The sequence below is a fragment of the Folsomia candida genome, unplaced genomic scaffold (genome assembly GCF_002217175.1).
Source record: "Folsomia candida strain VU population unplaced genomic scaffold, ASM221717v1 Fcan01_Sc002, whole genome shotgun sequence".
Classification (NCBI taxonomy): Eukaryota; Metazoa; Arthropoda; class Collembola; order Entomobryomorpha; family Isotomidae; genus Folsomia; species Folsomia candida.
In genome coordinates this window covers 18376723-18402122 of record NW_019091194.1, presented here as the reverse complement: position 1 = coordinate 18402122, position 25400 = coordinate 18376723, and the positions used below count along the sequence as shown (strand labels likewise).

Genomic DNA, 25400 nt, shown 5'->3' with positions numbered 1-25400 from the left:
TTTTTAAGCGGAAGCACGATTTTTTAATGAATATATTTCTGTATGCCTCTTGGAAACCCTGGGACTTGGATAATTCAGAATTTTTTTTTTTATAATTATTTCTAAAATTTAGTATACAATTTGTCATATTTTTTCGTGTAGGGGGCGACAACGTGCACTGTACGCACGCCCCATTTTATTAGCAGATTGGAATTTGTATGATTTTTTTTTGTCCATTTTACCCGAAAAAATTTTCTTCCTGCTCGAGCTTTGCACTTCCGAACATTTCTTGTCCAGATATGTGTAAAGCTGGAGGAGGAAGTGGTAATTTTAGGGGTAAAATGATACAAATTAGTAAAAACCATGCCACAAATATTACTAATTTGTCCTTACTTTAATTTTTTTTAGTTAAGCGTCCTTTTTTAATTGACTAGTGTATCGTAATTTAGTGGCGATGAAGGAGTGGGCGGCGGCGGTGGTGGGCGCAGATGGGGTCGAAATTGAAATCGACACGTCTCTCAGGCTCTTGACTCGAGTGTGTTTGGCCTTATTTTTTGTGATCAATCACCTTCTCTCAAAAAATGGTCGTCGTCATTGTCATCAATCTTTTTTTATCATATCCATCCACCCACCCATCCACCCTGCTCCTCCCGTTTTTTTGGTACGGCGTATAAAAATTCCTACCACAGATTGTTACTTTTTTACTACTGGAATCTTGGCAATTTAATAATAAATATATTATTTTTCACTTTCCGTATATTGGAGTTACATATTTTTGTTTAAAGCGGTGTTGAATTTTTTGCAGAAAATATTTGACTTATATATATTTTTGCATGTATGTATCTTAGTTTTTTAGGGAGAAATTTACTTTTCATACTTTGCAACGTTTTCCATCTTTTTTGGCCTTATTTTCAGTCATGCATGTCAATCTAGAAAAATTAGAGTTACATGCATACATTACAGCTCGGACTGGTGGAGACATGTGTACACTATGCAAACGAAATATTGCAATATCTGTATCGAGGCAATTCACGCAGGTCTTTGTAAAATCCGTAAACTTTTACAAATATTTTGAAGGAAAATTAGCTTACAAATTTTTGTAAGTTTACTCACAAGGGACACTCACGACCTGTCGTTTGAGTCCAGGGTACCCATATGTTTTTTAGAATCTACTTGGACCCCAGATGAAGGATTCATTCATATTTCCGTGTAAAACTCATATTTGGCGCCATGGCGTGGCGCCAAATTCGCCAAATTTGATGGTTTTTCATTTTAAAACCACCGTAACTTTTGAAATCCTGGACGGATTTTCAAAATTTTTGACAAAAATCATGACAAGGAGTTCAACTTTCGTATTCTATGAAATTTTTTCCAAAATTATCGCTTTTAACTTTTCGCAAAATTTCGAAATTTCGGGTTCGTCGAAAGAATGCTAAAAATATCTCAAAAATAAAAATTTTTTTTTTAAATTTTTTTCTCTAAAATTTCGACTTTTCTGATCATCTTAAGCATAAAATTTTAAAAATCCGACATAAACTGCAAAAGTTATGGGGGTTTGAAATTGGTCGAAAATGCAAATTTTTAAGTTTGGCGCCACGCCATGGCGCCAAATATGAGTTTTACACGGAAATATGAATGGATCCTTCATCTGGGGTCCTAGTAGATTCTGAAAAACATAGTGGGTACCCTGGACTCAAACGACAGGTCGTGAGTGTCCCTTGTCAGATCAAGGGCGTCTTTTTATTTTGTAAAATTACTTTACAAAATTTACGGATTCTACAAAGTTACCAAGGACTCGGTGAATTGGGTCATAGTCAGACTACGAGTGAACATAGTGTATGGACAACCCCTTAAAAGTGTTACATTTTTATAACGACAGACTAGAAGAGAAGACGTATTTTAATATTGTAATATTTTGTCTAAATAGCTTTCGGTACGATTTCTGGTTCAAGTTTTCTCAAAATTGTGGTAACTTTTCTACGGTTTTACAAGCTCTACCCGCTACAAATATGTATGACCCGTCCATCCCGTGAATTATGCAGGTATCGATCACCAACCAACCAACCAACCACTTTCATCCACATTTAATGACTTGGACGAAATGGTGAAGATTTTCAAACTATTTTTTGCTACTCACCCACACGAACGACACGTTTTTCCGAGCAGATCTAAATACAGCACACGAGGAAATCTACGAAAAATTTAAGTAATTTGCTTACTTACTCAGGCCACGATTTACTTATTTTATCTAAAATATTTCCCTACATGAGACACGTGCTAAGTATTTCTCCCACTATAAATAACCAACCACTTCACTGGCATATTGAAGTATATAGATCTCTTCATATCGTCAAATTTACATATGTCTCACTCACTAAACATTATCCATCACTGCACTTTTTCTCCTTCTTCTCGTCCGAGGAGAGGATGTCATCACGACTAAAATTACTTACTCGATCGGGATCAGTATCGCTTTGGTGGGGTCACTTAAGTACATAAATACTTCATCATACCATCGAATTCACGATAGTTTTCTTCTCCTCTCAGCCCAAACGGAGTGGAGGCATGAATCTCGCTGCACTTATCACATTTATTTTTTATTCACGGGAATTTGTCCTCCTTTGCGTACGTAGCCGAGTGGGAATTAATGGTGAGGAGGAGCAAGTATAAGTTCTTATCACCGGTCATCACCTTGGCTTAAACTTCCTCGTACCGTCCTTGGACGTGAGATTGGAATTTCTCAGATCAGATCGCCTTGTACCAAAAGAGGTAGACTTGATCCTCCTCCACCCACAGGTCATCGACCCCTGGGGAAGAAATTTGTCAAGTTTTTTGTTTTCCGGAAACTTTGCAAATTTGTTAAATACTAATTCTCACCAGCTTGCGCGATGAGGCTGCTGTCGGGCGGACTTTCCGCGTCTGGTGGGGCTCTGAGGAGGTAAAGTAACCAGTAATTGTAGCCCACGGGACGCTCCTCACGACCCGATATTGTGTGCACGTAATGCCCGTTGGGCCAAACGGTGGCGGAAAATCTGGCAGGAAAAAAATAGTAAATTTAAAAGTGGGGAAGTAAGGGTGCCTAATATTTTAGTAAAAAATGAGACTCACTCATACGCCGGATCCAACTCCGCGGCGCGTTGCATGGCGAGGAAGAAGGTCGTATTAGTGGGGACTTGAAGGGTCAAGTTGTGCTTGACCGCGCTCCTCGGGTGGGGTCCGATCCACAAATAGTAGTGAATCGAGATCACGGGAAGGTCGGCTAGTTTAAAATCTGTCGGGTTTTGTGTCGTAGTCGTCTTCGTCGTCGTCATCGTCGTCAAAATTCCTTCGTCATTCAGAGTAATGTTTTCCGCGGGGGTAAAACTTGTCGAGTTTGTCACGACCACGACCACTTTTGACGCCGTGTTTTCGACATGGTTGTTGCAGAACTTGGTGCAGTCGAAGAGTAGCGGGGTGTGGGAGACGGGTTCGTGTTTTCTCCTCCTGCGCTGCTTCCTGCCTGGAGTGCAGTGACCCTTCGTGAGGGCGAGGACGCCGAGCCCGTTGAGCAGACTGGTCACCGCGAGAAGCGCCTCGCTCGTGGCGGCCACCTCGTTGTGAAAGGAGCCGTTCCCCTCTTGGAAACTTTGCAGGGCCAACGCCGCCCCGGTTCGGTTCCAGCTGGAGGGTCCACCACTGGTGGCGGAGAGAGCCTGGAAATTGGGAAATTTAGTAAATTTTGAAATTTTGCAAGGATCTTTCCTCTTGCCTGGATCGCAATCGCGGTGGAGTGAACGTTTCCAAACGAGCCGTCTCCCCGCTGTCGGGATGCGATTGCTTGGAGCGACTCGTGCAAATGGGTGGGAGGAAATTCACCCCTTTTCCGGTGACGGATGCATTCCAACGCGAGGACTGCGATGCCTCCGGTGTCTGAAAAAGTTAGGGGAAATAAATTATAAGGGGGAAACATGTATTGTTATACGGTCACGTGGTGACGGGGGAGGAGAGAAGTTGGGGTGAGATTGGTAGTCAGGGAGGGAAATAAGTGTAGCGAAAATTGGGCAATTTTCCATCCTGACTTAGGATGAAATTCGGCACGAAATTCATTGGCCCGGGACGAAGGTGGGTTTTCTCGGGGACAAAATAAGCCAGGTCTTTCTCTGTCAAATTTTAATGTGACGCCAACACCAGTATTAAATTCAATGTACCTCACGTCCCGAAAAATTAGGGGGTCGTCATAATTCTTATGAACGAAATTTCTATAAAATTTTGAAAAAAAACTTGCCCATTAAGGAAGGTGCCCGTTGGGTGTGTTCCTTGGCGATGTGGAGGAGGTGGCGTGTCCTCTTTTTGTGGAGGTGACCACCTGCGAGGCAAGAGACGAGGGAGGTGAAGCTGTACCCGAACGTTTCAGGATACCCCGGAAAGTCCTGAGTGTCGTGGTGCTTGTTCAACGTTTCTGACGTGATAAAGGAACAATTATTATTTCGAGGAGGTGGAAAACATTGGTGGAAAATACTTGTGGCTTCTTCTTACCGATGAGGTTGTGCCCGTAAAAGTTGTGCGGATCTCGACACGATCCACCCAACGCCAAGGCGTAAAATGCAACTCTGGCTGGCGTCAAGGATTCGGTTTCTCTCCTGGAGGAAAAAGATATGTACTAGTATGTTTTGTATCCATGATTTCGATAGTTTTTCAAGCTAGAGAAACTTCACTTTCTTTTTTAGAAATTTCCGAACTAATTAAAATCCGTGAAAGAAATATTGAGATGGAAATTTCACTTTAATATAATTGTTATCCCGTCATTTACAGAAATTATCTGCAAGATGAAATTTATTTGCTTAAAATTCATGTAAAATCCTTAATTTCGTTATTTAAAAATTGCAATTTTGAACAATTTCAAAAATTTCAAAAGTTGTAATTTTTTTCAAAATTTAATTCTGTGCCCTGTAATATTTTAAAGAAGAAGCTTTCCCCAAATTTCTGAACGAATATTAAACCAAAAAATAATTTTTTTAAAAATTCATGTAAAATCTCTACGAATAAATAAAAAATAACAATTCTGACCTCGCTCTACGCCAAAAACCGTATTTTTCAGAATCTTATTACAACTGGAATAAAAATACGACTTTTTCACCCACCTCAACAATTTTTCTAGCACTTCGACCTCCATCTGTTTGACAATCAGTCTGGTGATGAGGTCATTTTTGTCTGGCCATTCGTCCAACGATGCCGCCAAGGCGATGACGACTCGCGCCGTGTCGCCACCCGGCCAGCCATACTCGTCCGTCGCCTTGGACAACAGCCAGTGGATGGCCCTCGACCGAACCTCCTCCAACCGATGAACAACCCAAACCGGAAGTTGGTGTGTTTCGTGGCTAATTCCGCCCAAATCTGGCTCCGCATGAGTCGTCCAAGTCGTCACAGCGGTCGTCGTCGTGCTGGTCGCTTCCTTCGTTTTGGGGCCTGGAAACAAACAAATACAAATGGATGACGAAAAACGATCCATTTTCACACCGACACTTTCCACCTAATTGGACGTGACACGTGTCCAGGGAGAGACATAAGTGGTGACAATTAGGCTTTCTGCCGACGTATGACCAGGGTGCACAATGTGCTCGTTCTAATTTCGCGTGTGGGTAGATTCAATCTCAACTTCGATTGCATAAGTGATTTTTCTTCATAAAATTACACCCAATGGATTAATTCTCAATCAAAAGTTTTTCAAAATGAGAAATTTCTGTGTGCATATTTTTGGAGTTACATAATCCCCCATCATTAAATTACGAAATAATGAAAAATACAAAATTTCAGAAAACCACGATTTTCAATTTAATCTTCCACAATTACAAAATAGTGAGCAATAAATACACAAATTAACAAAAAATGCACACAATTTCGCCCCAAAAAATCCCGACTTTCTACCGAACCCTATTTTTCCTCTGGCTGTAGCTAGTAAGTTGAGACATTGTCTGTTTTTCCTCCTGTTTACAACAACTGGAAGGACACGGGCTGCGAGATGTATGACCACTTTCAGCCCTAATTTGCCCACCCGACTGAACACAATTCGTCCAATTAGGGCATCATTAGTCGGAGAGAAAGCTGGTTATGTCACTTTCAATAAGCGATTCCACTCTCACACTCAATTTGCTGAGAGATAAGTAGATACGATACGCTCGTGGGTGTCGTCGTCTCATCGCCTGGAAGGAAAGTCTTTCATGAGAAAGCCAAGTAATTGCCCTCTCCTCAGACGTGATGAAATGTGGTAACGAACAAAACCAGAGGTCGCAATGCAGGAGGGATGAGACCTCTTTTTTGGGGTCACGTATGAAGAGGTCAAAATCCGCTGTGGTCCATCCTGTCTGGCCTCCAAGATGAGAAATAAGTAAGCAACGTGCAAGTGCCCAACCCAACCCGAATAATTTAAGAGTCGAGATGAACCAATAATCAAAATATTTCTCGAGCAAGAAAGACATATTTTCACCACCACCAGGGAAAGCAAACACGTCGGGAAATGTTGGGCGTACTCACGTCAAGTCAAAATGAGCAAGTTTTGGTTTTAAAAAAATAGTCAAAAATCTCCTAAAATCAACTACAGGATTTTGACGAGACTTGAATTTTTGTGAGATTAAAAGCTTAAAGATTTTCAATATAAATTTCCTTGTACATAATTTCACTGAAAATTTTGACTTGAAAATGTGCCCGTATTTTTGAAAAAAATTCTTAACTTTGACCCAAATCTGTCTCTCTTTCATTGAAATATTTATCGATGATACATCGACAACAATAAAACTGTGTCCACTTTCTTTCCCTGCTTATACAACCACACAATCCATATCAATCCATCAATTACATAGCTTTCTCTTTTGACCAGAGAGCAGCCCACGGACGGAGGGACCACTCGCTAATTCTGCTTTGTAAAAGTATAAAAAATACCCCAAATTTTGACCCGATCTTGACACCCTTTTCCCCACCACGACACAATTAATGAACAGTCCCCCTCTCAAAAAAAGGAAATGGTCAGCTTTTACCTTATCTACCCATCTATCATTATTATCATCATCATCGAAATCATCCACTCTATTCTAAAAGACATGCATCCTCTCGTCGTCGTCCGAGTGGAGAAAATTGCACGATTATTCCTGCCCCAAACAAGCAATAACTTATTTCGGAGAAGGAAAAAAAAGCCAATTTCTTCCCGTCCGTGTCCGTAAATACACACGTACGTACATATTCACATACATACCTGGCAATAAATTGACCCTGGAAGAGGACACGAACGTGCCGCCGATGACCAGCACGAGGAGGAGGGCAGCAGACATGATGGCCGATATTCGAGGAGGAGGAGTGGTCATCCAGAAGAAGAAGCACTGCGACAACTTCACGAATCAATCCTTCTCCGATCGCTGGTTTCACTCTTGGAAGTCATAACGATCCCAATAAATCCCTCACTCGCCACTTTTCACCCGGAGGAAAAATTGAGCCAATTAGTACTCCGTTTTACGTGAACAGTTTAGAGAACACTTAGCAAGAGGAGCCGCACCACCACCACCATTCCGTCCGCTTGATGAGCCAGTACTGATCCATTTGAGGAAATGTCAGCATACTTTATCCCTCAAGAAGAAGAAGAGAGTCGGGCGGATGGATGGATGGATGTGCATATGTACTGGTCTCCTCGTTCGTCTGGTTGGATTTTTACTTGGTCTAGCGGAATTCTATAGAGGACACGACGACGACGAGGGCACGGCAGCAGCAAATACACACTCACACACGGTAAAATTTTACTACTATTTACTTATCTGTTCCTCCACCCACTGTAGAAGCACGAGTAAGTAAAACGTGTCGTCAACTTTCTTCTTTATGCCGTTCTTCTGCACCCATTCTGCGACTCGACTGCTGCATCTTCTGCTGCGAAGACTGCTCCGACTGCGACTGGACTTTCTCCTCACTGGGAGACTGACAGTGGTGGTAGTACTACTGGCTACCTACTCGTCCCACGGGGGGGGCTGTGCGGGGGGGATGTGACCTCGCAGGAGCAGGCTAGGCGGTGCACACGGACGGGGTGGAGGACATGGGAGGAAATTGGGGCGACATCCCTCCCGCGGGGGACGAAGGTTCTGAATCGATACTAGTTTTACTTTAGGATTTGCAAGAATTCTACAAGTACCGTTCCTCTCCTGGTGGTGCTGGGAGTTATTTAAGGCTCCTCTCTCTCTGGGTGAAAAAAAGTGGGGAGGAAACGACCACGACGACGGGGCTGGCTGTGTACGTGGTGTGTATCATACAAGGGAATCCTGTACTACTTTCACTCACACGAGTCTGTCCCGATTTTGGGTAGCTGGATCGAAAGGAAGACTTGGTTTTCGCAATAGGTTATTAGGTCTCTCTCTCCCCCACTTTGCTCGGATTTTGCACATGCTGCTCGATCCTACCTCCCTCCCTGACTCCCTTCGGTGGGTGGATGATGATGATGATGATGCGCTGGGACACTCTAAAGAAATGCGGGACTTGTGGTGAGGTGAGGTGGGTGGTGAAAGTATTGGAGGGTTGTGAGGTCAGATCTGAAATTGTCAAAGAATAACCTTGACCTTGGGGAACATTGAGGAAATTCATTCGTTCAGGGCTTAGTAACATTGTAAAATGAGTAAATTCTGTAAACATGTTTCTGAGAAAAATTGGATCAAACATTTTTGTAAACTTGCTCAGATCAAGGACGTCTCTTTATTTTATAAAATTTTGGGAAATTATGGCACAAAGTGCATGGATTTTCAAAGTTACCAATGACTGGGTGAAGTGAATTACGGTACAAATGTTCCCATGCTCATCTGCACATAGAAAGTGCAAAACAAAGTGCAAAAGAAGAAAGTAAAACGTGGAGGGGAACAATATCTGTCCTGCATTTGGTCAGTCATATTTTATTTGCACCCTGCATTCCCAGGCACTCTAAACTCTTCTTAAATTATTAAGAGTGCAATACTGCTACATACCCAACTTGTGTGCTACATGGATACGTACGACGACTAGTTTTGAGTCTTATTACTCCTGTTATCTCACTTCTTCTTCTTCTACTCGGCCCAGTTTTGCCGTACTTTCATCCCACTTTTACTTGGCTGGGATGGATGGTGGTATGCCTGCCTGCACAATAGTGGTCGTATTCGGGTCGTCGTGCCTCTCTCTTTCCCATTCAATAGCTGACGAGCAGACGGAAAGCAGACTTTCTCCACAACTTTCTCCCTCATATAAAAACACGATTTTTTTCCTCTTTACCAAAATTCCTCCTCCCTGTCATCCCTCCTTTTTTATACTAAATATTTAGCAGCAGTATTATTAAAAAAGAAAAAACAGAACAGAACAACACAATTCGAATTTTTTGTTTGCCTAATATTTTTGCAACTCTGCCAAATAGTCGTCACTCGCTCGCATAATTTCTATGGATTGCGGCAACTCTCCTTTCTCGGAAAGGGCACGCATTAATTTTTCCCCAACCAAGAGAAGAGAAGATGTGTCTTCTTCGATCCTCATTTTTTATGATGTTTGACTAATATGTATGTATCCGAGGAGGAGCAGCAGCAGCCCTGCCTCAAATTCCAATCATGGTGGCGTGACCCCATTCCTAAAACCAAACCACTATCCAAACTTTCTCTAATACGAACGAGTGACAGCCGTGTCCTTCACTCAGGGAGCCGTGTGGGAAGGATGGGTCCCAATTTTACGTGGAGTGACGCCACATCAGGCGTCTTCTAACTTCCTTCGTGCACCACCCGGCGGTGCGTCATCGTGTCGTCTTAAATGTCAGTCTTTTTACTTTACACAGAATGCCGTCCGTAGTGGCGCATAATCTGCCTGCCCGCAATGCAATCCAGGCGAGATTCAGGAGGAAGACTTTCCATGAAAATGAGAGTCGTTATTATTCATGTGTATGTACGTACGTACGTATGGAGGGCCGAGGTCGAATTAATGTGGGATGTGTATTGTTCTCTGGAAATGAAAATTATTATGGTGATGATGATGATGATGTCCTGTTTTTTGGGACAATAGAAATATGTTTGTTAAATTGAGTATTTTACATATTTTGAGTTGATGCATGGGGTTCTCTGAATATGTACAATTTTCTTGATGGAGAGAGTTGTATTCTTCTGGGTTAAGAAATGAGAGAGATGAGACGAAGTAGAAAATGATGCCATTTTCTCATCGGGTCAGTAACTTTATGAGGAACATGTCCCATTTTTGCAAATCGTATCGTACCAAATTGATAACAGATGCATATAGATAATTTGGTTAAATTGATAAGAAGAATATGACCACTTATGCAAGCACAAATGGTACCTAGGTGGCAAACCCATTAGGAAATTGTGTGGGTAAAAACGTGCTAAAAAATTTATACGATCGCTATAAATGGGGTGCAGCTGAATGAATCGATAAATTATGCCGAATGGAACAAGTGACTCTTTTCCACTCAATTTACCCCCGTTTTTCCGTGTGACTAGACATCATAAAAACTGACGACGACGACGATTCCATATTGTTCGGGTGAGATTTTCCTTGACTTTCTCTCCGAATTGAGTGACATTTTGAAGCAAGTTGACATTTCGGTGAGATTGCACATTCGGGAACTAAATCGGGATTTGTTTCTGTCTTGTTTTTTATTAATCTATGATTGGGATCACGTCGTCCCGTCCCATCCATCAGACATTTAACTTCACTTGACAGACAGACTTATTTATGGGTGGGAGAGGTCACACCATGCACGGTGCAATGTGTGCAGTGCATGGTTCATTATTTATGATATTTCGTCACCTTTGACACACGATAATATTAAATCATTACGTATTTATTTACAATTTAGTGACATGTTTTACGTATCAATGGATGCATGCATGCATAGTTCGAGCAGTCAATCTTATCGTGACGAGGAGCTTACATAATTTTATGGTTTTATGGGGCAAATTATGTCAGATGTTCGAGAACAATGGAACTTTTCATTCAAAGGCGATGCCACTAATGAGCCAAGGTGGACGCGATTTTGGAGTTTACTTTATTGATATTGAAGGGTCAGAAATTTGGAACTGGTTTTGGGAAATTGAGTGTGCGAGAAAAGGTGAGGTTGAAATTTTTAGTTTTTAAAGTGAGAAAATGATATGTGGTGATTTTCCTGACTTTATCTCATTGATTAATTCACCTTAATGAAAAATTTGAGGTATGGAATGTCCTGGTTTTTCATGGCACACTCAGCATTATAAATTGAGACGTCATTGAAATATTGTGTTGGCATCCGGGTCAAAATAATGTGAAACGGAAACTGTGACAGTGACAGTGTGAGAACAATGAGATGAACAACAGATCAAGTGTCACGAGTAATTTAGACTTTCCTTTATAATTCTGTAAGTACGTACCATCACGCGAATTTTAGACACATATGAAATAAATTAATATATACACAGGAGTACGAAACGAAAAGTGGTTTGACTACTGTTTTCCAGGACAGTCTTATCTTTCATCATTTAAATTGAATTCACTTTCACAATCATTATTTTTGGTTACTGTAACTAATCCTAAGTTAAACATTCATTCAAAAACAACTAATTTCATGCCTTTTAATAATAATTAGTCCAGTTTTTGATTTAATTCGACTAAGGTACAGCACAATGTATGAAAATATCACGAAGACTGGTTTTTTAATCGTTGCTCGAAATGACTAAATTTTAGCTGACACATCAATATAGCATCCATAATTTGCGTAAAGTTCCACTCCTGAGCGGTCAAGCATTCTTGCAGGGTGAAGGGGCCTTGTTGAGTCCGTTGGAGTTGTCGAACGTGAGCACAAGTGCTTAAAGCTGGAAAAATGTAAGTAATATGAAACTGAAATATACTACAAAGCAACTTTAATTTTGTCCAGTTTGCAATGCAATTTAGTATACAAGCATGCTAATTTTACAAATATGCATATCCTCACCTATGCCAAGATCATGGACCAAACTCCTCACATAAAAGCCACCCCCACATCTGATCTGCAGGGTAAAAAATGGCGGTGAATAGTCCGTACATTCGGCACTGTAGCAGCGCACCTTTCTCTCTTTGGCAGTGACGTCGTAACCATCCCTGCAAGATACAATTATTACCAATCAGTCAGTATAATAAATGTGGCCAACATTTTAAATAATTCGTACCTCTTGAGATCAGACATTCTCCTCCCTCCAACTTTTAGGGCGGAGTAAACCGGCGCAGTTTGGTCGATTTCGCCGATAAATTGTTTTAAAGCGGTAGAAATATCTTCTTCCCGGATGTGACCTGTCGATCAAGCAAAGAAACATTAAATCATGCCTATTTAACTACTTGAACCACACAATCTACCATACGGTCGCTCATCAATTACTCTCCCAGTCTCGTTATAAGTGTCCGTAGCAATTCCGAATTGTCCCACGACGACGTAATTCTTTGTCCCGTGCAATAATAATGGTAACTTTTTGCACCCCCAATTAACTCCGACAACTATTTAGGAAGTACCACTATTAGTAAACTTTTTTACGCCTCGTTCACAATAACAAGTGTTAAATTCCTACCCAAAACCCCAACCGCGCTGCGGTCGAGCGTCCCACCATGGCCGAGTTTGAGAGGTGACGGTTTTTCGACGAAACCTAATCATCCGTAGTAGTTTGGTTAGTACGTAAATAATCAAATTAATTTAAGTTTAACTGTTAACTCACCATCGTAAATAATATCTTTTAGATTATTAAGTAACTCGGTGGATGTGAGTGTGCCGGGCTTATTAACGGCAAAGATGCCTAAATAAAATAAATTAGTTGAAGTCACGTCAACAATTACTTAATTAAATGTAAACAAACATTAAATACAATCTCACCCACCTTTACGAATCAGAGCGGCAGCATCCCGTCCAGCAACCATAGTGGGTGGGTGACCAGGTCACATGTCAAAGCGTGTCAAATCGTCTACGTCACACTTTCTTCGTCCAGCTTATCCGGATCGATAAGCGATACACAGATAACCTAAAAAACAGGAGAAACCGCGAGTTGTCACTTTGCCCGAAAAGATTTTCTTCTCCAAAAAAGGTGAGATTTTCCGCGAGCGAGCTCGATGGCAGGGGCAGTGCTCGCTATGTACGGAGGCCGCTCTACGCCACCTGGTTGCTCACTCGGAGCAGCAGTCAGTCAGTCAGTTTGAGTATTTTTCTGCAACCTACACCAAAATATTTGCGAAATAATAATACCTTTACACGTACAACAGATTGCCTTAAAAGTACGAAAATATTTCATTTTTTTCGTCGCTACCTTTTTTCAGGGCCAATTGAAATAATAAAAATCGCACCAGGGAGCGTGCTAGTTGAAGGAGAAATTGGTGTGCAAATCGTTGCAAATTTTTGTCCTTGGGGGTATAGTTAAAGTAAATTAAGATACGGGTTGGCTGGGAGCCACAGCAGATGAGGTCACTCTTCTAGTGATTCCATTTTGGTAAGGCTGTTATTTGGAACAATGGTCTCTTCGAGAATGATGTATCAAATTTTTTCAGTTTTTTTTTTTTAATTCTGAGCATGAGTAGGCTAAAAATGTTTGAGTAACAAGTGAATATTGAGTTCACAATTGAGATTTAGATTTTTTAGGTCATTTTTTTATTAGATTTTTAGAGAAATTTTGTAATTTATTTTAAAAATTTGCCTCGTTGCTTGACGAAATATTCATTGTGAATTGATGAAACGTTGGATAATCCATTCACAACTGGATATCACAGCCAATGCTGAATTTTTGTTGGAATTAAACTTTTTTGTAATATATTTCTATATTTCTTTGATTTACAGGTATTTTTTGTCCAAAGTGGTCTCCGAATGAAGACTGAATTTTGACTCGTGGTGGTGGATCGCGCATCGCTTTTTTATTTGTTAATTTGCCGTTTCCACTCACAGCTTTGTCAAAACTTGTCATCGTCGTCATTCCAGCACACGCCTGGGAATATTTATTCAAAAAGATTGATGGTGAACTGTATTTAGTGTGGTTATTCAAGTGATTCTCTGTGACCTGAACTGTTCGCGTCCCGTCGGGTATAACGTAAAAAATAAATCCAACAAGTTCTTCACGCATCTCTCTCCGGGATCTTGGACAATTTTAATTTTTCCAGCTTTATTACGTAAAAATGATTAATTGTTTATTTTTTTACGGCTGGTATAGTTTCTAATGTTGCCACTTATTCATTCATATACAGTTCAATTGTGTTCGAGTTCCGTTACCCGAATTCTTTTGCTTTAATTTCCTTCGGATCAAGTTCTGGATTACACGCTGTCGTTTTCTTTGGGAGGAGTTTTAGTGCTAAAAAATCGTCGCTGATATATTTATCTCTGTGTCATCATTGCCTCAGAGATAAAACTTGTTTTGAAAACGTTCTTCGAGCTGACACTGAAATGTCAACAAAAAGGTACGACCCTTGACTGAAATCATCTTTTCACCTAAATTATTAATCTATTTTCATTTGCTCATTCATTAAGTCAATAGTTTAAAAATACATTCTTCAGTGAAGTAAGAAAGGTAAATAGTAGTTTCACCACACCACCACTTTCGTCTATCCGTGGTGTTAGTCTTAAGCGGCGGCTTCGCCACCACTTTCGCTTTCGTTGATTGCTTAGTCGGGACATGTGGGTCTGTCTTTGTCTAAAAATACGACACTTTGCTCGATACGGCAACAGCCCCTCTAATGATTCTCTTATTGGGTATCATAACAAGAAAATGAGCGGTTTACTAAACATCAGCTCTTATCGCTCAATTTAGGAATGCAGTAATAATAAGCAGTAATACACAATGTATCCTGTTGCAATTTTTTCTAAAGATGTTTTTTGGTTGTGATTTTATAGTAACAATATGTCACCAATGCCAATGCAGACGAAGATTGGGGATGCGTCGTTAAAGTTTGGTCCGGACTGGCTGAGAGCTCTATCTTCTTCGGAAAATACTGGAAGTTCTAGCGCTTCTCCAGATGACGGTGGTCCATCTCCGCGCGGATATTCCGTTTGGGGTCCCGGGCCTGAAGTAGGTGGTCGTTCCAGCTTTAATTCTACTTCCAACAAGGATCACAACTACGCGGTCGCCTTTTCCTCTCCCCCGTCCTCGTCCTTCCGTCCCATCTCCTACCGCCAGTCTCCACGAGGATGGGGAGATGCCAACAAAGGAACGGGCCCACCTTCAAATCCCAACCGGTTCAAACAACCACAATATCGATACAGCCGAGAGGAATTGTTGGCTCTCTATGATAAGAATTTAGAATCTCCCGACTTTTTGAAGACTTTTGGAACTCTGTACATTAAGAAGATGCAACCACCGCTGGCATTCTCACAACCATCGGAAGAAGAAATTGTTCGTATTGGAATATATATATAGTAATTTCATACTTTAGAATTATGAATTAATGAATTTGTTCCACTTGCAGAGAATATGGCATATTCCTCAACCTGAATCATCTAGACAAGGCCCTGGTGGTGCAGATCCGATCGGACCAGGTTACGCTACTCGCGGTCGGGGTGGTGGAATCGATCGTGGACGCGGTCGTGGTCGCGGGAGCTATTTGACATATGGTCCGAGATCACATGAAGAGGAAGACCCTCGTAGTTCTTTTTCCAGACCAAGAAACTTTGAAAGACCTCAAGTATGTATGGTTCATACAGATTATAGACAAAGGAAGAAGAGTCTTAAATCCATCCATGGTATAATTTGTGTGCATTTTAAACTTGTGCAGAGTAATCATGAGAGAACTGTTTGGGGAGATCGTAATGGGGTTGTGGGAAGTGTGGGTGGACCACCCGGTGTTGCGGGGCCGGAGGAGAGCAATCGTGGGGGTGGAAGTTGGAGGAGTCGAGAAAGCTTTGGTGGACGACGGGTGTCGGAAGAGGGGACGAATGACGATGGTTGGCGTAAACCAAGATGGCGTAGGGGAGACGAGGCGGAGGACGAATATAGGTCGGGTAGTAACTCTAGAAGGCTTCATCGCAGCTGGAGTGAAGAAGAGAATCACGACAACATACCTGAATGGTACGTTGAACGGTTATAAAATAAGAATCCACAAGTTGCAAAGAAATACTGGGAGTAGTGGGAGATATTTAACTAGATTAACGTGTTTCTTGTGCGCAGGGCGCGAGACAATCCTTCGGAGGAAAGCGGCACGTTCGATTCAAGCGGCGCATTTCACGGAGAGGATCGCAGTAGTAAAAGTAGTAGAGAGACAGACAATAGAAAAGGAGGAGAAAACAGTGGCGATAGCAATAGTGGTAATAGTTTGTTGAAATCCAGAGGTGAATCTGAGCACTTAGGATCTCATTCTGACAGAGGTATGATGAAGTATTTTGATTCTATAATTAAAGTATGCGGCACCAGTTTTATAAATAACTCATTACGTTTTTAGTACAAAAGAGGGTGCAAGATAGAACCGAATCTGTCAAACCTGTGATCCCTGCCTCGGTGAAAGAAGAAGCAGAAAACAACGCCGGAGACGACCATGACGAATACTCGTCGTCCTTATCCAATAACAGAACGAGTCGAGACCGTGACCCTTTCCTGACCCTGTACAACTCCTTCCATCAACAGCAGCAGCAGCAACAACAACAACAATATCACCATCAGGGATCCAAGAATAGTATTATAAACATTCAGAAGCAGTTACTAGAGTCGGAATCCCATGATCGTAGCGGACACCTTATTGGCCTATCGTCGTCCGAATCACATCACATTCAACGTGTTCAAACGGTGCAGCACCAAATGCCGGCGTTCTCCTACGACTCGAGATCACAATTACTGCATGCTCAGTCTCTGGTTGAACCGGCCGCATCTGGTCATGGTTTTCACGGAGGCGAACTCGGAGCTTCCTCCAATATCAACGAGTTAGATACGGCCTCTCTCACCAGTGAAGATGAGTTCTATAGAAGGTGAGTGCGACCGTTATGTTTATATGACAACTTGAGCAAACTGTTACAGCACGTTTACTTGAGCGACCTTTTGGTGAGTTTTTTTCTAAAAACTATTTCTTCCATTCCAAATTTTTGTGTGAAAATTGTCCACTGCTCGTTAGTCATGAATTCATTTTCTTGCAAAAATCAATACCATTCTCCAACTAGATGCTCTTTACAGTACATTTCTTATATATATATAGTTTTATTTTATTCCAATCCAATTAATTAATCAAACTTCAGAACTTTAGAACTAAACTCTTCTTTTTATTCTAGCATGACTGAAGAAGCAATGAACCTGGTTTCGAAACTGATTGAAGAAGACACTCTCGCATCCCGGCGACTTTGCGGACCGAGTGGCAACAACGCCATGTCGCAACAACAGCAACAACTACTTGCCAGTCTGTCAGTAGAGGAAACTTTGTCATCCAGCGGTGGTGGCGGTGGAAACAAGCAGCAACAGCAGCAGTCGTCCCATAATGATCTGTCCCGATCTGGTCCTGGAAGGGGAGGACATCACCCTTCACAGAATATTCCATCACAAAATACAACAACCAATGTGACTGTCCATCAACCAGCCAGCTCCCCCTCAGGATCGATGGAAGTTTGGTTTTATCGTGATCCTCAAGGCAGTGTTCAAGGGCCCTTTAGCACACATGAGGTAATAACCACAGTTTACGACTGATGCGAGTCCGCTAATTCGCTTTCTTGTTCTTTGTTTAGATGGGTTTGTGGTGTTCTCAAGGCTACTTCTCAGGCTCACTCCAACTTCGAAGAGAATGTGATAAGATTTTTATCACGTTGTTGGAAATGGGCAAAGTATATGGAAGAAATCCATTCGCTGTTGCCGATTCTTCCCCGCCACCACCCCCAATTCAGGTACCATTCATTTACCTTTAAGTCTTTAATATTTGATTAAAATATTACTAAAATTAATGATATAATAAATAGTCGTAAAATTATGGTAATAATAATTACGGATGTTTCTGCTCGTCTAGGACCCCAATGCATCCAGTGCCTTAGACCACAGTAGTCAAATTCAAGCTCAACTTCACCAACAAAGGCAACAGGCCCTTTTGCAACAGCAAAACCTGATGAGGGAACAGCAACAGTATATGATGAAGTGAGAAGCTGATATAATTATTCATATGTATATTGTTCGCATGCTTACTTATTTTTTGTTGTCTTGATAGCCTCAACCACGGTGGGGGTGGTGCCATTCGTAAGGAGCAACAGGATCCTAGCTGGCATCAACCACAGAGCTCAAGTATTCCTCCAGTTGTTGCCCCGCAGCAAACTCGGTCAACTTCTAACTCGTCCCATGCCCTCCAAAAAATGCAAACTAAATTACTAAAGTACATGGCTAGATCTCAAGGAGGGGTGGATGGAGATCAATTGTATGCATCGTATCAAGCGGAGGTATAGAAAATACGAAGGATTGATTGATTATATTACTTGGGATTATGTTATAGTTAGTAATACATCGAAAGTATAATGATGCAATAAATTCACCTCTTTGTTTTTATTAATAGGTCTTTGTTGGCAATGAAACATTACAAAGTCAAAATAATTTTTCAGACTTGATGGGGAATTCACAAAGCACCCCAATTGTATGTCATTTAAATCTTTCCTGTACATAATAATCAGTTTAATGAAAATGACAGTAATTATGCTGGTTGTTGTACAGATGGATGTCGCCTCTAATAAATCGTCCTCAGCTGTGGTCAATGATCCTATTCAGTCTTTAGTTCAACAGTTAACATCTATGGCAAATACTCAGCACAAGATTAGCTCCACACCCAGTAAGCCTCCTGATGTGATAAGCCCATGGGGACAGACTGGCAATTCTTCAGTTCAGCAACAACAACAGACGCCTCAAGTCCAAAACCAATGGGGTGCTGCTCAGCCAACCCAGACCCCGTGGGAGTATAGGGAACAAATGGCGAAATTGGTAAGAATTCAAAATAATAATATTAGCTTATTAAAAATTAATTGTTTGTTGGATTGTTGTTGGATGGATTGTTGAGATTGATTTGTATTCCCACAATTGCAGCAAGAGGAAGAATTACGTCGCCGAAAAGCGGAGGAGGAAGTGGAGCGCAAAAGGCTCGAGGAGGAAGAACGTAAACATTTAGAAGATAAGAGAAGAATAGAACATGAGCGTAAACGCCTTGAAGAACAGCAACGAATGGAAGAAGAGAAGCAACGGAAAATTCGCGAGGTATAACCAACATATAACGAACGATTTTGTTTGATTTTGGAACGTATTCATTGGTCAACAAGGAAAGTATTAAATTGTGTGGTAAATTTGTAGGAACAGTATTTACTCCAGAAGCAGCAACAAGAAATAATGCGGAAACAACAAGAGGAAGCAGAATTTCAACGTCTCAAAGACCGCCAGAGACAACAGTTGGAACAGCAACGTCAGCTTAGAGATGTGGGTTACAATGCTTGGTTGCCATATTTATACACGTTGGTCTATTTTAAGTATTAATTTGAAATCTGTTTTATTTCAGGAGCAAACTAGATTAGCCGAAGAACAGCAAAAGCTTGAGGAACAAAGACTGGAGAATGAGCGTAAGGGACAGGTCGCAGCTGAACGTGAAGTTAAACTTCGTCAAGAGCAAGAACGTGAATTGAAGCTGGAACGACAAGCCCAATTTTCCTGGAATAATGCTACCGTCCAACGTACTCCCTCTCAAAATATGGCAAGTGATGACGCTGATAGTAGCAGTATCAGTAGTAGTTGCAGCAGTGGGTCGAAAAGCCTGTTAGAAATTCAACAAGAAGAAGCAATTGGACAAGAAAAGGAGCAAGCAAATCAAAAGAAAAGCTCACAAGAAGAACAAGCTCAAAAATTCAATTCGTTAATAAAACAAGCTTTTAAGGAGGCGCTGAACATTTCTCAGCGAAAAGAAATTATAGACTATGTCCGAAGTGCCTGTCGCCTGACAAACCATAAAATCATCAGACCACGCAATCTCCACGACTTGGTTGAGTACAATCCCGCAGTAGCCATTGAAATTTTACAAAGACTGATAATCCTTAACGACCTTAAAGTTGATGAGTATTTTAATGCCTTGATCGAAATGGAAATGTCTGTTCACTCGATGGAAGTAGTGAATGTGTAAGTAACTCAAATTTTTAATATGCTATAAAATTATGTAGAATATAATGTAAAGTTGGCAAGTTAATTTAACTGATTTTGACTTTTTGTAGCCTGACCAGCAATCTGCAACTTCCAAAAGAGTTTGTGTACAAGTACGTCTCCAACTGCATTAAGGCGTGTGAAGGCATCCAACCTACCGAAAAGTATGCACAAAACCGCTTGGTCCGTCTACTCTGCGTCTTTTTGAAATCTCTGCTTCTCACTCAAGTGATCGACGTCCAGGTTTGTTCCTCATATTCTCATTGAAAACCTTACTTATTATTAAAATTCCAATTAAGTAAAGAAATTTCGTAATTTTACTAAATACTAAGTATTTTATCGCAGGATATTTACCTGGAGGTGGTCGTCTTTCTCGTCCAGTTCATTCGGATTCGGGAGGCATCCTGGCTGTTTACCTACATCCGAAATGTGGAAATTGAAGCTCCAGAATTGCGCGAAATGATCAACAATAAACTCATTGAACATTAGATGCTAAAACCCAAGAAATTAAACAATCAAGATAAAACCGCAACAAATTCTCGTCAAACGGAACACACCGAGTCACCACTAACCAAAAGATCTCTAATCGACTTTTTGTACCTTTCACGACATGCTCTTATGTATTATTAAGGTTACAGTTGAGATAATACATACATATTTAATATGATACATATTTTTTCTACTCGTTGGCTTGTACAAAATTTTATGTGGATTCATTACTTAATACATACTTGAAATTGTGTTCATTCCACGAGCGAAATAAAGTTGAGACATTTTTATCACCATAATTTTTTGCATTTTTCATGGAAAAGTAAACGGTGAATTTTGAGTTGGGGTAAATTGAGTGTTCTTGCTCCCGGGAGTTTTGACCACTCGGCATGTGCTCAGTCCTTTTCTCCTCGAGTAAAGTAAGTCTTCTTAACTAACTTTAAATTTTAGTTAAACCTTTGCGTTTATCCAAGAAGATAAGTCCAGCTTATTCAAAAAGGAAAACGAAGAGTAAATTTTGGTGAGTTTAGTTTATTTTGGTTTGAATTTTAGAAATGAATTTTAATGTTCAAACTTTAAATCTATTTTTTTCTTTTGTCACAGGTTCAACTATAATTTGTAGAACATGGAGGTTGACCGATCCGAAGTAGTCGCCCGGAGGGGGAAGAAGCGTCCCCAAGGAGGTAACTCGTCCACCACACCCATGGATCTCGACACAACTTCTGCTCCCCCAGCGGCAAAGATACAAAAGGCAGAAATTCGTAAAGTCTCCGTCCCCTCTCACAGACTGACCCCCTTGAAGCAAAATTGGCTCAAAATATTCACCCCGATCGTGGAGCATCTAGGGTTACAGGTACGATTTAACGTGAAAACAAGAAACGTGGAAATTCGTGCGGCTGAAGATGCAAGTGCAGAAGAAAGTTTAGGCTTTCTACAAAAGGCGGAAGACTTTGTGAAAGCATTCATCTACGGGTTTGAAGTCAACGATGCTCTCGCCCTCGTCCGACTGGAGGATTTGTTCATTGACACGTTTGAAGTCCAGGATGTCAAACCGTTGAAGGGGGATCATCTCTCGAGAGCGATTGGTCGTTTGGCAGGAAAAGGAGGAAGGACCAAGTTCACTATTGAAAACTCGACAAAGACACGGATTGTTTTGGCAGACTCGAAAGTCCACATTTTAGGAACGTATCAAAACATTGCAATGGCGAAGAGGGCGATTTGTAGTTTAATTTTGGGAACGCCACCCTCCAAAGTGTACGGATCTTTGAGAAATATGGCTTCTCGAGCGTCAGAACGGTTCTAGTTGGTTGATTATACGATGTTTACGTTATGTTAAAAAAGTAATAAAATTTTTCGATGCTTTTCAAGTCGTTTAAAAACTATAATTATGAATGTATCACATTACTTATCATCATCATTAATGGTGCCATAAACTTCATGATTTTCGTAATTGCGACTAAATCATAAAAAAACAGGATATACTTTTTAGAAACGCTTGGTTACTTTATTTCAAAAAGAGAAACATGATTTTTCATAAATAATGTATTCCAGTGGCGATGAAAGGTATACGTTTCCATTTAAAAACATAGCGAGCACTAGATCGAATAGATATTTGCAAACTTTTTCATTTCCATAAATATGAATAAATTATTTGAGAAAAACGAATCAAAAGTTAACTAGTTAACCATTTCAGTTCATATCCTCAGCGTAGTTTACGTAACATTCCAATTATAATTTAACAGTGTTGCGAGATAAAATAATAATACAGTATCACTAATCGGATCATCAGTCTCGTACTTAATTCTGCAGCCGAAAGGTCACTCCCCCATTTTTTACGTTGGGTTTGGATTCGGAAATTCGCGATTTTTGTTCTACATAGTTTCTGAATAAAGGTTTATGTTCCCCTACAAGTTGAGAGAGGACGAGATTAATTATGAGGAGGAAGTGGATGCTTGATCACCACCGCCATGGTAGCGGTGGTGCCGACTTTCTTCGTACAGAAGAGCTTCCTTGTGGTAGAAGAGGAGATAGCCGGGAGAGGCGAGAACTTCTTCCCGTGAAGCTTTCGTTATCATGTGGTCGTCACATTTGTACCAAGTGTCCCGCGTGTGTCGAATGTATGCATAATAGTGACCTCCTTCGAATGAGCCGATGTGATTGACCACAGCGTAAAGGGAGTAACGACTGCGTACAAATAAGTAAGTGTTCATTGCTATTCATTTTAAGGCCTGTTCTGGCACTTTACTGAGATGATGAGGATGATAAGGGCCTTGATAAGTTACCTGTTATCTGTCGTTTTCGTTTGTCCTTGTAAATAGTCCATCATACCGATACCCTTCTTCTTGTCTTCGGTAATGGATGTAAATGGTGAGAGGTCTAACCTTTCCGGAAATCGGACGATATTATCGATCTTCTTGTAATTTGTGGAATGCTCGAAACGCTACATGTAAAATAATTTAGCTGCTTAGTTAAGTAGTGACAAAGAAGGTAAATAACTATTAATTTTAACCCACTTTAAGATGGAGGCACAATATTATCGGCAACACTTTAAACTTGAGCTGTTTCGTCGACTCCTGGTTCCGATCGCAGTCTTTGCACCTAATCAAGCCCCCCGAGCCGAGGTGCTCTTCACGCGTGTAGCGCATCAAGCACTCATCCAGCCCGATTGCGTGCTTCGGATCGGAATTCGACCCTCCCACAATGTCGAGCGAAATGTCCCAGAAGGGGTCAACCGTGATGGATTTGTGGCTAAAAAAACGTAATATTTTAGTAATTTAAACCCATTTTATGTACAAACTAAGCAAAATCACATGATTATCATACTGAACTTTGATTGTTACAGGCTTAATAACCATAGTTTTCATTACATACCCACAAACCATACATGTCACCGAGGATTGCAGTCTTCCCAGAAATATGACATCGATAACACACTTGCACGCGTGGGTGGAATTAGGGACGGCGAAATGGAGGTGAAGCGCTTCCAGCATTGCGATGAAGAACTCGTGTGCGTCCTGTTGCTCGTATCCGGCTAGATGGGCAGCGTTCCCCCAAATCTTGTGGAGCAAACTGTGTAGACTGACGGCGTTTCTGGAACCGTTGTAGAACTGAAAATTCAGAGAGAAAATACATATAGTATTAAAAATATTGATCGGATTCACATCAAACTTTCTCCAGTAGTTGGTCGCATTAAATCTAAAGTGTCGTTCATATAGAACCATCATACGACTCATCACTGCATCGTGGAATTATTCGTATGATGGTTTTACATATTTTACCACAAGTTTGCACAAACTCACAATCAGCCAAATAAATCAAACAAGTATAAAAAACAATATCATGCATGTTTCCTATAAAATTATTGCCCACCTCTTGGAAAAGGTCAAAGAGTTGCGTGATGATGCACGGCTTTAACATCTTCTGATCGTGTTTTTGCGAACAAATAATCCTCTCCGTCATGAAGAAGTCTCTCAGCAACGGGGTGTGGATGAGGGTTTGAATGATGCAGTTCATGAAACAGGTGTGACCCAGGTTGACAAGACCACGAAGGCCGAACGTAGACCGTGGCCCGACGCAAAATCGGTTGGGGGTTCCCCAGCGGAGGAAAAATTCGGCGAGAGGTAAACCCCCCAAACGAGACGAGCATGGCATCCACAACGTATAGTCGGACTTGTGTTCGTTCGCGACCGCGATAGCTTCAAAGTCGCGGTCATAGAGAAAGTCGGTGCACTTGAAGCAGTATATAGTTCCATAAGTCAGGTCACAAGCTAAATAAAAATAACAAGTTATCACATTAAGGAAAAAACAGTGTAAATTTTGGACAAAATTAATAATTTACGCACCGATCGGGTGTCCAGTCTCTTTGTAATGGTTGCGTAAATGACCCCTCTTCAAACAACCGAAGAAAATGCAGTGCATGCAACTGTGCAGAAACCCGTCGACTTTTCGACACGTGAAACACCTCGAGAGCCGGGCCTGGAGAAAATATGTCATTATTATTTTTTTATCCATCACAACTTATTAATAAGAAGCATAAATAGGTTAGTTAATTGCCTTTAACTCTCTCGACCCCTCGACGACACAGGTGACCAGGTTGGCGTGAATCTTGGCGTAATTTTTTACGCCGCCGGCCCTCTTTAGAGTCTCGAGATGCTCGCAGGTCGTCTTCTTGAGCATCTTTGCGGTACGTTTGCCATCTGCGGAAGAAAATTAATTTTACACATAGTTAAAATAATTACCCACAATTAAAAATAATTAAGTGTTTCTTTTTTATATTTTACCAAATTCGTTCATCATCTTGACTCCGGTTTTGTTTTTAATGCGTGTAAAATTTCAAAAGTTACAAGTTTCGAAATCCAAATTTAGACTCAAAAGTGTACAATATATTTAGTTTGCAGACTGAGAGTTTTTTTTATTTAACTGGAGAGTTAAATATTTAATTAGTTTGATACTGCGAGGTCACGGGCGGGTCGGAATGCGGGTGAATTACGTGGTAGTTAATTAAATAGAGTTTTTTATAGTTAAAAGTTCAACTTGCGGTTCAAAAAGATTATGCAACAAACGTGTTTCTTTTTTAATACGGGATGATTCTACAGGGAATGCAAAGCAAAGCAAAACCCGAGTCAGCTGCCTTGGGGCCCTTCATTAATGGTGTCATCGGATTATGTTCACTCCGGGTCATCCAGACATGTCAAGGTCGTTCATAAAGGTCATCCTTGAAGGATACCATTTTCCCACAAATGTGTACATACTTACAGCACGTCCCCTTAGGCAAGCCAGCGCCAGGACAAGTTCCAACTCAACTAATAACCGACTCAGGTTCGATGAAACCATTCCGTGGGCCTGTGAAGGTGAAGAGGCAAATTGAGA

General features: G+C 41.0%; 5 protein-coding genes across 5 annotated transcripts; 2 read left to right on the top strand and 3 right to left on the bottom strand.

Annotated features, from left to right (window-relative positions):
• Window positions 1-1663: 1663 nt before the first annotated feature.
• On the bottom strand, window positions 1664-8321 carry LOC110843559 (uncharacterized protein CG3556). The gene is made up of 8 exons (XM_022089525.2): window positions 7205-8321; window positions 5100-5424; window positions 4495-4598; window positions 4244-4417; window positions 3728-3888; window positions 3088-3671; window positions 2857-3011; window positions 1664-2786 (listed from the first exon to the last, which is right to left on the bottom strand). The coding sequence occupies exons 1-8, from the start codon at window positions 7311-7313 to the stop codon at window positions 2725-2727; spliced, it is 1674 nt and encodes a 557-aa protein (XP_021945217.1). The 5' UTR covers window positions 7314-8321; the 3' UTR covers window positions 1664-2724.
• A 2985-nt stretch (window positions 8322-11306) lies between these two features.
• LOC110845142 (probable tRNA pseudouridine synthase 1) lies at window positions 11307-12979 on the bottom strand. Its single transcript, XM_022091505.2, has 7 exons — window positions 12822-12979; window positions 12663-12740; window positions 12519-12593; window positions 12310-12447; window positions 12126-12246; window positions 11912-12057; window positions 11307-11792 (listed from the first exon to the last, which is right to left on the bottom strand). The coding sequence occupies exons 1-7, from the start codon at window positions 12859-12861 to the stop codon at window positions 11617-11619; spliced, it is 774 nt and encodes a 257-aa protein (XP_021947197.1). The 5' UTR covers window positions 12862-12979; the 3' UTR covers window positions 11307-11616.
• A 309-nt stretch (window positions 12980-13288) lies between these two features.
• LOC110845140 (GRB10-interacting GYF protein 2) lies at window positions 13289-20724 on the top strand. The gene is made up of 19 exons (XM_022091502.2): window positions 13289-13424; window positions 13769-14094; window positions 14170-14379; window positions 14813-15311; window positions 15385-15600; window positions 15691-15983; window positions 16083-16279; window positions 16354-16873; window positions 17171-17555; window positions 17618-17773; window positions 17893-18017; window positions 18088-18313; window positions 18427-18504; window positions 18582-18845; window positions 18948-19115; window positions 19209-19331; window positions 19411-20021; window positions 20114-20285; window positions 20388-20724. Exons 3-19 carry the CDS (start codon window positions 14366-14368, stop codon window positions 20529-20531), a joined length of 4191 nt encoding a protein of 1396 aa, XP_021947194.1. The 5' UTR covers window positions 13289-13424; window positions 13769-14094; window positions 14170-14365; the 3' UTR covers window positions 20532-20724.
• Window positions 20725-20903: 179 nt separating this feature from the next.
• On the top strand, window positions 20904-21916 carry LOC110845143 (RNA-binding protein pno1). The gene is made up of 2 exons (XM_022091506.2): window positions 20904-21051; window positions 21135-21916. The coding sequence occupies exon 2, from the start codon at window positions 21157-21159 to the stop codon at window positions 21832-21834; it is 678 nt and encodes a 225-aa protein (XP_021947198.1). The 5' UTR covers window positions 20904-21051; window positions 21135-21156; the 3' UTR covers window positions 21835-21916.
• A 94-nt stretch (window positions 21917-22010) lies between these two features.
• LOC110845141 (ubiquitin carboxyl-terminal hydrolase nonstop) lies at window positions 22011-25134 on the bottom strand. The gene is made up of 8 exons (XM_022091504.2): window positions 24812-25134; window positions 24585-24727; window positions 24374-24506; window positions 23901-24298; window positions 23403-23638; window positions 23045-23279; window positions 22814-22971; window positions 22011-22715 (listed from the first exon to the last, which is right to left on the bottom strand). Exons 1-8 carry the CDS (start codon window positions 24825-24827, stop codon window positions 22463-22465), a joined length of 1572 nt encoding a protein of 523 aa, XP_021947196.1. The 5' UTR covers window positions 24828-25134; the 3' UTR covers window positions 22011-22462.
• Between the last annotated feature and the right edge of the window lie 266 nt (window positions 25135-25400).